At 39.3% G+C, this 13,557-nt stretch overlaps 1 protein-coding gene across 1 annotated transcript in view; it reads right to left on the bottom strand.

The window, feature by feature from the left end:
• LOC139967376 (uncharacterized) overlaps window positions 1-1,327 on the bottom strand; it is a 33,055-nt gene extending 31,728 nt beyond the window's left edge. The window contains exon 1 of the mRNA XM_071971086.1: window positions 1,147-1,327. Coding sequence (XP_071827187.1) covers window positions 1,147-1,195 — 49 coding nt within the window. The 5' untranslated portion in view covers window positions 1,196-1,327. The remainder of the gene's footprint in view (window positions 1-1,146) is intronic.
• Between the last annotated feature and the right edge of the window lie 12,230 nt (window positions 1,328-13,557).

The following is a 13,557-nucleotide window of genomic DNA, read 5'->3' as shown; positions in this document are numbered from 1 at the left end:
GTATATGGCTTCACTGTGGTCCACTGTTACTGGGTAATGTACATATATAGGCAATCTTTGAAGAAATGTCTGAGTCCAACCAACCAGCCTTGGAGTGGCTCTGTGGACTCAATGTCAAACTAGGACTGCCATTTGAGAACAAGTTAATAATTTTTGGTTGTTGATAAAATTACCCCTCCTACATCTAAGTCCAGGGTGTAGCCGGCTTCAACATCACACATACACAAAATGCCCAATACTAAGGGTAATTGACAAAGTATTTAGATAACTTTCTTAACATTAAACTTGCGTAATGAAATACTTCTTTTTTTTATATACTTGATGGAGCCGCTGCTGCCACTCCCTGGAAACTTTGGATTGAAGAGGTATTTTCAAAAGATTTGGAAAACTGGACGTAGACTCTCGATTTAAGGGTGTGTTTTTTTATTGGTTGGGTATTCTATAATTGCTTTTTTTCAAATTCCAATTTATCTAACTCGGATTGGCCCTGAGGATTCAATGTGAAAGTTGTGACCCCTTTTTTAGAATGACACTAGCCTAGGCCTATAGTTGGTGAAGGCTTTGAAGCTCGAAGCTGGCTACGAGGTGGAAATACTATTGCAGGGTATTCTGCAATTGTGCCATAAAATATGAAATAATTTGACAGCTTCACGTTGAATCAAAATTTTTTGCTGGGAAGCAAAGAAATCTGCTACTGTATGGGTCCGATTTGAATTCATATACCATTGCAAGGAACTGGCCAGACACAGTCTTCAAACGTAAGAAGTTAGACCGAATCACGCTTGCCTATTTCGTTTTCTATTTTTTTCATCTCTGCAAACGGAACAAAATCTAGGCTAAAAACTAGCCTAGGCCTAGCTTATCATCATAGTGTGATAATATATGCTACCATGCCTACCTTACATTGATCCCCCCCCCCCCCAAAAAAAAAATGGGGGAAATTTGATATAGTACTTAGTAGGCTAACCTATGCCTAGTTTTGGCCACAGGCGTGAAAGTATGTTAGCTTGCATGCACACTTCTATATTAGGCGTAGCCTAGTGTACTGTAGTATAGGGCTAGAATAGAATGGCAATACTTGACTCCTGTGGGCCTGGGCCTAGGCCTAACTGCTATTAAGTTTTATCGAACTTCGAAGGAACAAACCAGGAGAATAGCCTTCCAAAACGGTGCCCTCTATTATTCCGCTCTCCATTACACAAGGAAGCTAAACTGTAACTTCTTTGCAGTAAACGTCCACAATATTATATCATAACGAAGGACTACTTCATATCAGAATCGAGGCACTGTACTAACTTAGGACTTATATTAGACTCAGTGTATAGTAAGAATGGGACATGAACAGTTAATGAAAGTTTTTTCCGTAATGTTTCTAACATATTTTCAAACAGGAGATGTATCACGAAAGCATCCCGTACTTATATCAAGGAAAAGATATTCGTGTTGTCACGGTTCCCTCTATAAACAGTGGTTACAGGTGGCACTCACTTATTACAATTTCACCTATTGAGTGTTGGGGGAATTTTTACACATCGTCTTGTCCAAGTGCAAGAAAGTCATGGTATTTCGTGACTTTTAAGCAACGAAAAATGCTTCATGGTGTTGAAGTTTGAAGTTTGATCTGAGCTATCTCAGTGCTGGAGAAAGACGTTCATGTGTCAACTGAGAAGAGTAAACTTCTTAGTATGATCCTAAGAGACGAATATATAGCATCTGGCTTTGGAGCGATTGAAGAGAGAGAGAGTTCAAGATATTAACAATAGTCATTAAAATCAATCATGTGAGACTTGGGAACATTGAAAAGAATGTTGACTTGATAAATGCTTAATGGAAATATTTTTTTTAATAGAAGGCAATTGACCGACTGATGTTGCGATACTCCTAATCCAATTTATTGCAATGCTCATGTATGTTATTAATTTGATAAAGTAATGATCAACTCCTATGACTGAAATATCGTAAAATATACAGTTTCTGTGTTTACCAGGTACCAGTTATTATATACAGTATAAGCATTTTTGGCGGAATTACGATGAACATCTCCTGCCGAAGATAAACCTATCTGTTATTATTTAAAAGTACCGTTTTTTTTCAGTTTTTATCAGTTTGGCAAGATCAGTCAGGACCTATAGCTTAACTTCGAGAACAATGATACCTTATCAAAAGATCAATTTAATAATAAATTTAGAGAAATAAGTCCTTGTACCTGAAACTAACCGATAGTCTCTACCTTGAAACGGTCTAGGGCCTAACTCGAATTTGAAGCAAAATAATCGTCTTGCTGATCATGATAACTGGACGAGGCATCTTTTACTACACGGCACGTAAAGGACTAACCATTTTTGGTCAACAGGGTAGGAACCTACATTCTTGCCCAACACGGTGTAGTATATGGATTAGTCACATTGTTGCAACACGATAGGGGGATCTTGATGTATGGACACATAGGTCATCATAGCTATCATCCCGAAGACTAGTAATCTTGTACTATGGTGGTTCTCTCGTTCATAGAGTGGATTCCAGTGATAATAACAAGAAAAACTCAACGCCCCCACCAAACTGTTTGTCCATTCCCCACCCAATCCCACCCTTCCGCTCCATGCATGGCAGCCGGAAATATGCAGTTATTACCTACACTGGCGGATCCAAGGGGGGGGGGCAAGGGGGGCCATGACCCCCCAAAGGTGAGCCAAAAAGTGTTTCCGAACATCCGCTAAATCATATGATTGGAAATTTAAAAAATCGAGAGGAATAGCAGTGGTAGACTAGTCTAAACCTTTTCGTTTTCTGGTTTAAAATTAAATGCAGAGCTCCCAACTGACCCGCAATTCGCGGGAATTAGACCCGCAGTCTAACACCCAAACCCGCTGACCCGCACAATTGGTCCGAAAAAACCGCATTGTAATTGTCAAGTATACATAAACAAATTTGCATCAAATTTTGACTTAGCAACCATCATTTCTTTAGCATTTAGCATAATATAGTATAAAACCTCCTTTACAGCATCATTTGAACCTTTGAATTGGGGCGAGCAGCGAACATTTTCATGCCACGGCAAAGAATGAATTATCACCTACTATTCAATTTATTGATGTTACACACAAAAAAATGCATATTTCTCAGAAAATTTTGGGTGACAAAAGCCTTTCTAAGTGCCACCATTTTACATGTAGGCATCACCAGGATTCCAAAAAAATTCAATAGGGGAGGGGGACACCCCCTCCCCTTATACCCCTCCCCCAGGACAGCGATTCGTGGCATGGACCAGCATTTGCCTTCTCAAGAGTTGGGAGCTATGTAAATGTATGAGCGTGAGGATTTACAGTTTAACACCATTTTGCAGTTACAGGCTGGTTGTAAGAAATTTATAACCTATGAGAAATACAATTTCTTGAGAAAGATGATCCCAACTTTGTTTTATAAATATTTTAGAAAATTACACCCGGGAAACATTTTTTTTAGAAGTAAATTAACGACACCATTGTACACTTTTGTCGCACCAAATTGCATCTGAGGGCATTCAGCAATAGAAAATTTTCCAAAGGGGAGGGGGGCACCCCCTCCCCTTAGACCCCTCCCCCATATCACTCTAATGCCACTTTGGCCCCTCCCAAACAAAGGCCCTGGGTCCGCCAGTGACTACCTATTGCCTTAGTGTCAAAAGTCCATGCAAGCAAAAACTGTTAAGAAAGGAATTATATACAACTCAAACGTTACTCCACATAAAACCCACTGCCATCCATTTTATATTAACACGTATTGACCTGTCGATTGTTGCCACTGTGACTCGACTCGTGTATAATTTATCATATTTTACCAAATTGGCGCTTCTTGGATAGTTTGTTGAAAAAATGTATAAGAAAACTATACGGTGACAGTCATCAAACACAACCTAGAGACATAAAACAAACTGACACGTTTGAACACATCCATTGAATTTCCTGCTCGCTAATGGAGGAGCGCCATCCGTCAAAATTGGGTAATTGATGTAAATATAAACATTCAGTCATTATTTGCACAATTGGCTCGCCGTGATATTCTCCAATATACCGGGCGTATGATACGATATTTGATATAATCTATATATAGCGTGAAATTACAGTAAATCCCAGCCGTCACGTTTCATTAAATGACTTACAAATACACGAGAGTCCCAAAGTCACATATTTTAAAGTTCCCTTTACAGCGAACTGCAATACAATGACATTGGCGGATATTTTTTCTTAAATTGATTATCATTAAAATGTATGGAAAGGGAGTCGTGTTGTGTGTAAGTTCCAAACTCGAATATGATTGGTCAACAATCATTGCTGTCACTTGCTCTTCAATACTTGTGGTAGAAATATAGAATAAGGTACATGAATTATGCAAATGAATGTCATGTTCAGGTGCGTATCCAGGGGGGGGGCGTTGGGGGCGCGCGCCCCCCGGGTAAGAAAAAGAGGAGAGAAAAAAAAAGAAGAAAAAAGGAAAAAAGAGGGGAAAAAAGAGGAGGAGGAGAGGAAGGAAGGGAAAAGAAAAAGAAGAAAGAGAGAAAAGGAGGGAGTAAAAGAAAAACGCGAAGACACCGGGAAGAGAAAGAGAAACAGTGACATCATTACAGCGCTGAAGGGTAGCCAGTGACGGATCAATGATTTCGTAAAAGTGTGACTAACCCTACCCCTTACACCGACAACTCCATTTTTTGACGTTTCCATTTTCCTCTCTCACTAATCATCTATATATATACTATTTATGGTCTATCATAACGCGTGTGTACAATTGTGCTATGAAACCAACTGTGGCTGGTCTCGAACTCGACCGTGTCGTCGGAACATGACGCATTTTGGGATGGGGGCGACCGGCCGCCCCCCCCCCCCCATTCAGCATTTTTTGAAATGATATCGCTAAGTAATTTCAAAATAGAAAGTGCTTAGATGCAACTTACAAGGCCTGGGAAGTGTCATTTCCAGCGATCTGGGAGACCAAAATTTGCTTGTACGCTTCGCGCTAAGAAATGGTCCTGGGTAGTGCCATTTCCAGCGATCTGGGAGGCATTTTCGGCCAAAATTTTCTTGTACGCTTCGCGCCAACCTATGGTGGCGCTATGCTTAGATAATTTGCCTACAGGCTTTGCCCCTCCCTTGACAAATTCCTCGCTACCCTCGTGTTCGAATTTGTAACGCAAACAGCAGATATCACATCATATCAGTGAGCATGAAAATGGCGTTCCAGGATGAAAAGCCTCCAAACTGTCCGACTTGCCTGAAAAAATAACCAAAAATTTTCGCGCGCAAAGCGCGCGTTCAACGTTTTAATGTCAATATCACATAAGCAAGCATCGGTTATTACATCGCATGCCATCATGTACCGTTCGGTCCGTTCAAATTGCGCAGTATACCGCGGGATGCTAATGTAAACAACGACATGTCTCATGTACATGTATAAAAAACATGGAGGTCCAATTATGTCAAAACTCTCTTTTACATTAGTAATGGCGAATTAGGGGCTGCACCCCAACCGCGCAGTGGCGGAGCGTCCATACGGTCAGGGGGGTGGATGCCCCCCCCCCCTGACGGACTCAAATGGACTGCTGGCGCCTTTTTCAGCTCTTTACCACTTTTTACTTATTCTAGATTATTGACTTTTTTATTGCGCTCTCATCTACTTATTGACATTTCTCACATTTTTTTGGTGTAATTTGGCGATGACACCTTATTCTTCGTTTATCTGCAAATTAGCCAGGCCCGGAAAGGGTCATTTCCGGCGATCTAGGGAGTATCTTTACTCAAAAAATTTCTGTACGCTACGCGCCAACCAGTGGTGGCGCTCCGCTTAGATAGTGTCGAAAGCGCCCATACAGACCATTCTCGCCCCTCCTGACCAATACCCCTAGCTCCGCCACTGCCGCCGCGCCTCCTACGCCTATGCTATTTTTTCATTTCCTTCAACCAAGTTTTATAATAGCCGTTATAAGAGGTTTTAATATTTCTACACCAATAAATTAACTGTGTCTGAATTTTCGAAAATTTCTGACCAACATTCTGCATCACACTTCCCTCTACTCGTGCAATTTTGACCGGTCTGTTAGGGGTTGAAGGAAGTTTTTCTATATTGGTTGTCCATAGATGACATTTTGTACAACATTATGGGTATGTTTTCAAGTGAGTTTATTCACGAGAAATGTGAATTTTCAAATTCTAAACAAATACGGGGCTTAAAACCTTGAAAAGTGGGGCTGACGGGCATTGTGGGCCGCGACGTAGAATCACCTACAAAAGCAAAGACCCACAGGAGATGCGATCAGGTCGAACATGATGTGTGCCGGGTTGACAATCTTCAAAAAGGTTATGGATGGAAAAAAAAAACTATTAGGAAATACTTGGTTCTCAGGCAAAAAGTGTACATCTGGTTGGTCATTTCAAGCCTGAGAAGTGCCGTTTCCGGTGATCTGGGGGGTATCAAAACAAGAAATTTTCTTGTACGCTGCGCGCCAACTGATGGTGGCGCTCCGCTTAGATAGTAATTCGCGCCCCCCGGGTTTGAAAATCCTGGATACGCGCCTGATGTTAGTAGTACAAATAAAATGGAGTATATATATATATATATATATATATATATATATATATATAAATATATATATATACACATATACAGGGGCGTATCCAGGGGGCGCAACACGCGCGCGCCCCCCCTATTGGCCGTCACCAAAAAAAAAAAGTTTAGCAAAAAAAAAAAAAAAATTGATGACGACCTTTATGTGAGATGTCGGTGATCGCTCAACCCCCCCCCCCTCCCGTATGCTTTATTTTTTGTTTGCCAAAAAAAGGTTCTGGCGAAGTTCAGCGGCATAATAGTTTTAGAAACATAGATGGTAATTGTGTTTGTATTATCACTATAAACACTAAATGACATGCCAGCCATACTAAATTGTGCATTTTGTGTCCATATTTACTGGAAATGTTGCTTATTATTAAGGTCGAAAAATGGATCACATATGGCCATGGGCGGCAATCCTGGGTGGAGGGGGGATATATCCCCCCATGAAAATGGGTGGAGGGGATGTAATGCACCATATCCCCCCCCCCCCCCCACCAAATGCCAGGGATAAGAATATTTTCATGCCTACATTTATGCATCTTCGTTAATGTACGGCTCTTTTTTAGCTTCATTTCTCGCCTACCATAAACGCAGTGCGATCTTTTCAAATAAAGCGTCTTTATAAAGCAAATATAGTTGACTGTAGGCTTCATTGGCCCTATAACAACAAAATGTATTATTGCGCCCACGGTATTGATATAGTACATATATGCACCCTCATAGTATTCATATAGGCCCTATAGTAGGCCTACACCACTGACCTCGGGGTTAGAGGTCAGTGGCCTACACACGTACATGTTCCCTCGAACAGCTGAGAATCTCATGTAACCAGGGTAATGCTTAATAAACGTTTCACCTGGATGCCCTAGCAATCGGTACCTAGGAATGTAACTATGTGTAATTGTGTATTGCATGTGTATAGGCCTATAATAGCCTGCATGAGGCCATTTTCTTCATCGAATAATATAACAGAGCTCTCGAACATTCTAGCGTTGCGCCTGAAACAAGATTGACAGGGGCAATTTTCCCAAAATAACACCCGAAATTAAGAAAAAAAGTATTTTGGATCCTGATTATGAGATATTTCGGACATGACATCCCTATTTTAAAGTTGGGTATATGCCGCTTGGAAACCTCGGGAAGTGCCGTTTCCGGCCATCTAGAGGGTTTGTTAATCCCAAAATTTTCTTGTACGCTTCGCGCCAACTCATGGTGGCGCTACGCTTAGATAGTCAACAAGGTCATATCCCCCCCCCCCCCCCACTCGGAAGTACGGATCGCCGCCCATGCATGACACCATTTTGCATTTCAGCCCTTCTTTGAAAGCAAAAATTTTACACCCCTCCCCTTAGACCCATCCCCCAGGACGGCGATCATTCATGCCTGGCGCCCCCCCCCCCCCATTGGAAAATCCTGGATACGCCCCTGCATATATATATATATATATATATATATACACATATATATATACACATATATATATATAGGCCTATATATAGGCCTTATACTTCGTATAACCTTCTTCAGACGCCAGAGTAGACGGGGAATATATAATTTTACGATTGTTTCAAGGAAAATGCAAGGAATTATCAGTTTTACAACAAAAATAAGAATTATTATCAACTAATCTTTGCATTTCTTCATAAATCAAACAAATTGAAGACTTTTGTGATATTAGAAAACGTTTCATATTTAATATCAAATTATAATCTGTATTATTTTAAGAAAAAATAATATGTAATTTTCTTACAATAAACAAACAATGAGCAAATGAAAGATTACTTTATAAACAAAACGACAGTTTGAAATGATCTTCTATTTATAAATATTTTTTAAAAATGCGTTATGTTGACAAATCTAATTCGGTATCATGAATATCATACATTTGTTGAAACAAATTATAAAATATGAGCTTACGTGGCAATGGAATTCAAACTAGTTTAAATTTTATACTGTTGAGTTATATCTTAATGTTTATCATGCATGGTTGTCGTTTATACTATGGCATAAAATTGGAATATTTTTCTTCCTGTAACTATACCTCAAATAAGCACTATAATTTATATCACATACAGCTGTTCATGAAAACGAACTGTCAAAGCATATTTTAATTGAAAAATAGGGATATAAAGAAGTTGGGGAAAAAAACTACCTCTAATATTTCCAATTAACTTCAAAAGTTTCTGCGTGTATTTTTTCTTTCTCGTTTGCGTTTGTTTGTCTCAGATTTAAAAACATATAGAAACATATAGAAACATGTAGAGACATATATAGAAATATATAGAAATATTGCGGCCAAAAAATCCATTTATAACATTCCTATTATTGTTTAAATAGCATTTTCGCGGTCGAGGAGTTGAAGATGCAAGCATACTATATTTCACCCGATTGGCGCCTCTTGGGTTGTTTATTGTTTATAAACACATATACGATTGTTACTTGACCTTTTCAAAGAAATCCAAGTCAGTTTACCAAATAATTCAGTCTCATCGTTGTTTTCTGAAAAACCATTACGTCCGTCGATGGAATCATCATTAAATTAAAAGACTAAAGGTTTAATAGAGGCGAATATTATAAAGTGCAGGACTATACAATTTCTTGCAGTCTTGTTTAGGAAGCTAAAGAAAATCATCAACACGTAGAAAGATAATGAAAACAGAGAAGGAATTCCATTTATAATAGGTTTATTGATAGATTGTTGATTGATAAGTTAAATCAAAACAAACCCGATGGTGCAATGACATATTTATAATATCAATAACAAATATATATATAGTTTTTGTCCTTTGCCCAGCTTTGAAGATTACAACTGACTAATGCACATATATATACATACACAGTTACGCAATGCAAACAACTATACGCAGTTACACAGTTTTATGTAGTAAAGCAACTATGCAGTTTACGCCGTTTTTACGTAGTTACGCAGTTTTACGCACTGCGTCAAATCGTCAATAATTTCCAGCAAATGAATATCTCTCAAAATTAGCACAAGACTGTCGAGAATTTGGGCTTGAAATCTCTGTCACCATACAACAATATTACCAAGAAATAGGCCAACTATATTTACTGTTCTTCAATACGTCACTTTGTACTTTCACATTACCAGCAATCCTAACAGTCCTATAAAAACAGCAATCCTAACAGTCAGTATAAACTTTAGGCTCTATATCAAATAAACAATACCTAGGGTCGGCTTATAGACTACGATATTAACTTTAAATCACAGTACTCCGCGAGGAAGCATAAATATTAAGGTTTTCCTTGAAATAGTCTGACAACTTCAATCGAAAACAAAGTCGATTCCAGTGGGGTAGCCAGAGAGGGATGGGAGCTTTTAAGTCCAAAAGAAACATAAATAGCTCAAATGAACCTGAAACCTTAGTATAATGCAAAAATTGTAACCAAAAAATAAAATAAAAATACAACTCTGAGTCGAATGCTCTCATGAATGTGTATATTACTACCTACATAAATATTTCTTCATTTGCGGTGAACGAACTTAGGTAGGCCTAGTTTTCACAAGGAGTGACGTTTCATTAACTGCTAACATTTTGCCAACAACAATTTTCTATTGATTGCTAAGCAAAATGCGCACACTGGCTGCATGTGTCCTAATCATGACATTATTTTTGCTTGGGGAATACTTCCACCCAGAACCAATAATGAACATCATTTACGTAAAGCCTTGCTGTGAGTTCTGTCTTGACAGCCTGCTAAGCCAAAGCCCCTATGACGTCATCGGGAACTAATGACAAGACTGTCCCCGAGTAACTATGTACTTTATGGACAGTAAAAGACAAACAGCCGCAATGCTGCAATCTTCGCAATGCTGCGGTAAATGTTTTATCTGTTGTGAGTTTCCTTTTGAAATAAATACAAAGAAATCACTTTCTCTGAAAGTGAGTCAAATTGAACTGCTTTTAACAGACGTATAAGATCAAAAGAAATCCGGCAAATGTAATTCCAAAAAGTGTGAGTGAGGTGAGCATTAAATGCGTTAAATCCTTACTGATGGAAGGGAGCATACTTCTACTTTAGACTGTCTCTTGGAATTGAAGCTTCTTAGCATATGTCTATGCTACCAACATTTGCGCACATTTTGTTACATTAGAAAAGAACGATTCCATCGACCGATACTTTCATTCACTATAAGTGCTGATTTTTTTCACTGATCTCTGTATGAATATTAAGCGTTTTTTTTTATAGGATAATGAAACATTATACCGTACTCCTAACGCAAAATGCAACTTGAGGGGTTTATCGCCATTATTTCGTTATAATAAGAGAATAACCAAAATATGTGGTTCGCTTCCTTTGAAGGGCGGCACCGTTTACTTTGCGAGATAGCAGCCAAGACGGAGAGCGGTAACGAAACATTGTTAAGGTGACATGGAAACATTATACGCTCGTTTAAACATACTTACAAATATAAAAAACTGCATGATTTGTTGACGATTTACCGACGTCAACCAAATGCAGAAAACAGTATAATTTTGTTACCAGTTTGTATGTTTAGATACTCGTGTATTTATCAATTTATCTATAAAGTAAAAAAAAAATGAATTAAATTTTATATTGAGAAATTTAACATTTTGTATACAACGGATGCACAATTACTCAGAGCATAAAGATTTTATTATTCTTTAAGTTCTTATTTCCCCCAAGCGATGAGACCAACGCACGATTATTTAAAAGAAAAGACCAGTAACACAAAACACCTTAGCGAAGAATGGAATAGTCCCAACCCACAGTGTTACCGTAATTTCCGCGTTATTTGCACGATTTGTGTATTCGGACAAGAAATCCCTGCACATTTATTAATTTTCCGGTGAATTATAGGACAAGCGTCTTGGGGTACTTGAAGGAATTGGATAGGCCTATGATTTACTCACGTTGAAGGTATTTTTCAATTTATCTATATAGTTCCAACATATGTGACTTTCATTTTGTCCCAAAGTGATGAATTACTCAGAGAATAAGCTGTCTAATATTCTAATAATTTGCGAATTCCCAAAAGATGGGACCCGCGCATGATTATTCACCATTTCTAAAGAAAATTCTTGCATTAGTACATCAGCTCACTTTTAAGTTAAATCATTAGATTAAGCAAATTTTTGAAATATGAATTGATTGATAAGTCCCGATTGTCGAAACAAGCATGCTAACATGCATAACAAACATATATGCTCAACATTGTAATTTAAAGGTTAATAATTGCTCGAAGCTTTTCAAAAGTATATTTTCCTTCAGGTTTGGTATACCTCCATGCACATATTATATTCAGACATAAAAAAAAAACACTTACCGCAAACAACTATATAGTCTACATAATATACCAGAAAGGAAAATGAGTCGAGTATGGTTATTAAACGCTGGCTAAAATGTTTCAACATGAGTAAATCATTATATACAGTGGCGGCGGAACCGGGGGGGCTTGGGGGGGGCTCAGCCCCCCAATGAAAAAGTTGAGGGGGCAAATGCGTGATAAGCCCCCCCCCCCCAATATTTACCAAGGCTCCGAAACGTGCATCTGCCCATTTTTCAATGTATACTTGTCGATCTGTCCGATGCACACGTATACGATATAGGTGTAATAATTTTAGTAATTGCTGGGGACCCTGGTCCCTCGGACCGTCCCCTGGCTATAGACCACATTGTCACCCCAACCGCGTCTCCCCCCCCCCCCCCGTGAAAAGTGGAAGCAGTTAGTGTGAGTACCGGTAAGCGTAGCACAACTTCGTCTTAGGCCAATGACTTGCCTCATTTCAGCCAGTTCTCCAACATCCCCTTACTTAGTGGCGGAGCGTCCATATATACAGTCAGGGGGCGGATCCCCCCCCCCCTCCTGACGGACTCAAATGGACTGCTGGCGCCCTTTTCAGCTTTTCACTACTTTTAACTTATTCGCGATTATTGACTATTTTATTGCCCTCTCATATACCTATTGACATTTGTCATATTCTGTTGGTGTAATTTTCCGACAAAAGGCGACGACACCTATTTATTCTCCGTTTATCTGCAAATTAGCAAGGCCCGGAAAGGGTCATTTCCTGCAATCTAGGGAGTAACTTTACTCAAAAATTTTCTGTACGCTCCGCGCCAACCTGTGGTGGCGCTCCGCTTAGATAGTATCGAAAGCGCCCCTACAGATCATTCTTGCCCCCCTGACCAATACCCCTAGCTCCGCCACTGCCCTTACTACACTCAAAAACGTCTTTGCGAGTACACTACGAGTAATAGCTACTCTCTTAAAACACCATCGAATATACAAATTACAATGTTTTTACAGACTTTTACGTGCAATCTGAGAAATTGCAGGCTGGAGACCCATATTTTAGGGCTAGGTATTCGCAGCATAAAACACTCGGGAAGTGCCGTTTCCGGCCATCTGGGGGTTTGAAAAAACCCAAAATTTTCTTGTTCGCTCCGCGCCAACCGATGGTGGCGCTCCGCTTAGATAGTCTCCACACATTAGCCCCCCCAATAATTTTTCCGTTCCGCCGCGCCTGATTATATATATATTTGTGGGTACGCCGAGGATCTTTAACATTTCATTATATATTCAGTTGAGGCAGGACTTTATCTCCTGACAAAATGAAAGGTTTTACACGCTTCAAGCCGTGAATGTCTCATGTCCGCATCTAAAACTATGTACAGATTACACACAATCAATCGACGTTTGTTGTATGTTCAACCGAAAATAATACGATATGTAAATCTGAGATGAGAGCTAAGAATAAATGAACACAAATCTTACTACAATCCTACACAGGGCAATAGATCCCCTTACAGGATTAAAACTTCTTATAAACATCAGTTTAGAGCAGGCTTTCCCTAACTTTATCCCCCACGAACCACCTGTGGATGTCAGAGTTGTCCCCGAACCCCAACTTTTCGAGACACCCGATCTGAGTCATTATTATACTATAATACGCCTAACAGTGCTTCGTAAAAGATCAAGTTCATAGTGTAATA

The sequence above is a fragment of the Apostichopus japonicus genome, chromosome 5 (assembly GCF_037975245.1).
Source record: "Apostichopus japonicus isolate 1M-3 chromosome 5, ASM3797524v1, whole genome shotgun sequence".
Classification (NCBI taxonomy): domain Eukaryota; kingdom Metazoa; phylum Echinodermata; class Holothuroidea; order Aspidochirotida; family Stichopodidae; genus Apostichopus; species Apostichopus japonicus.
Note: the sequence above shows the minus strand (reverse complement) of the source record. Positions and strands in the feature narration are given on the sequence as shown.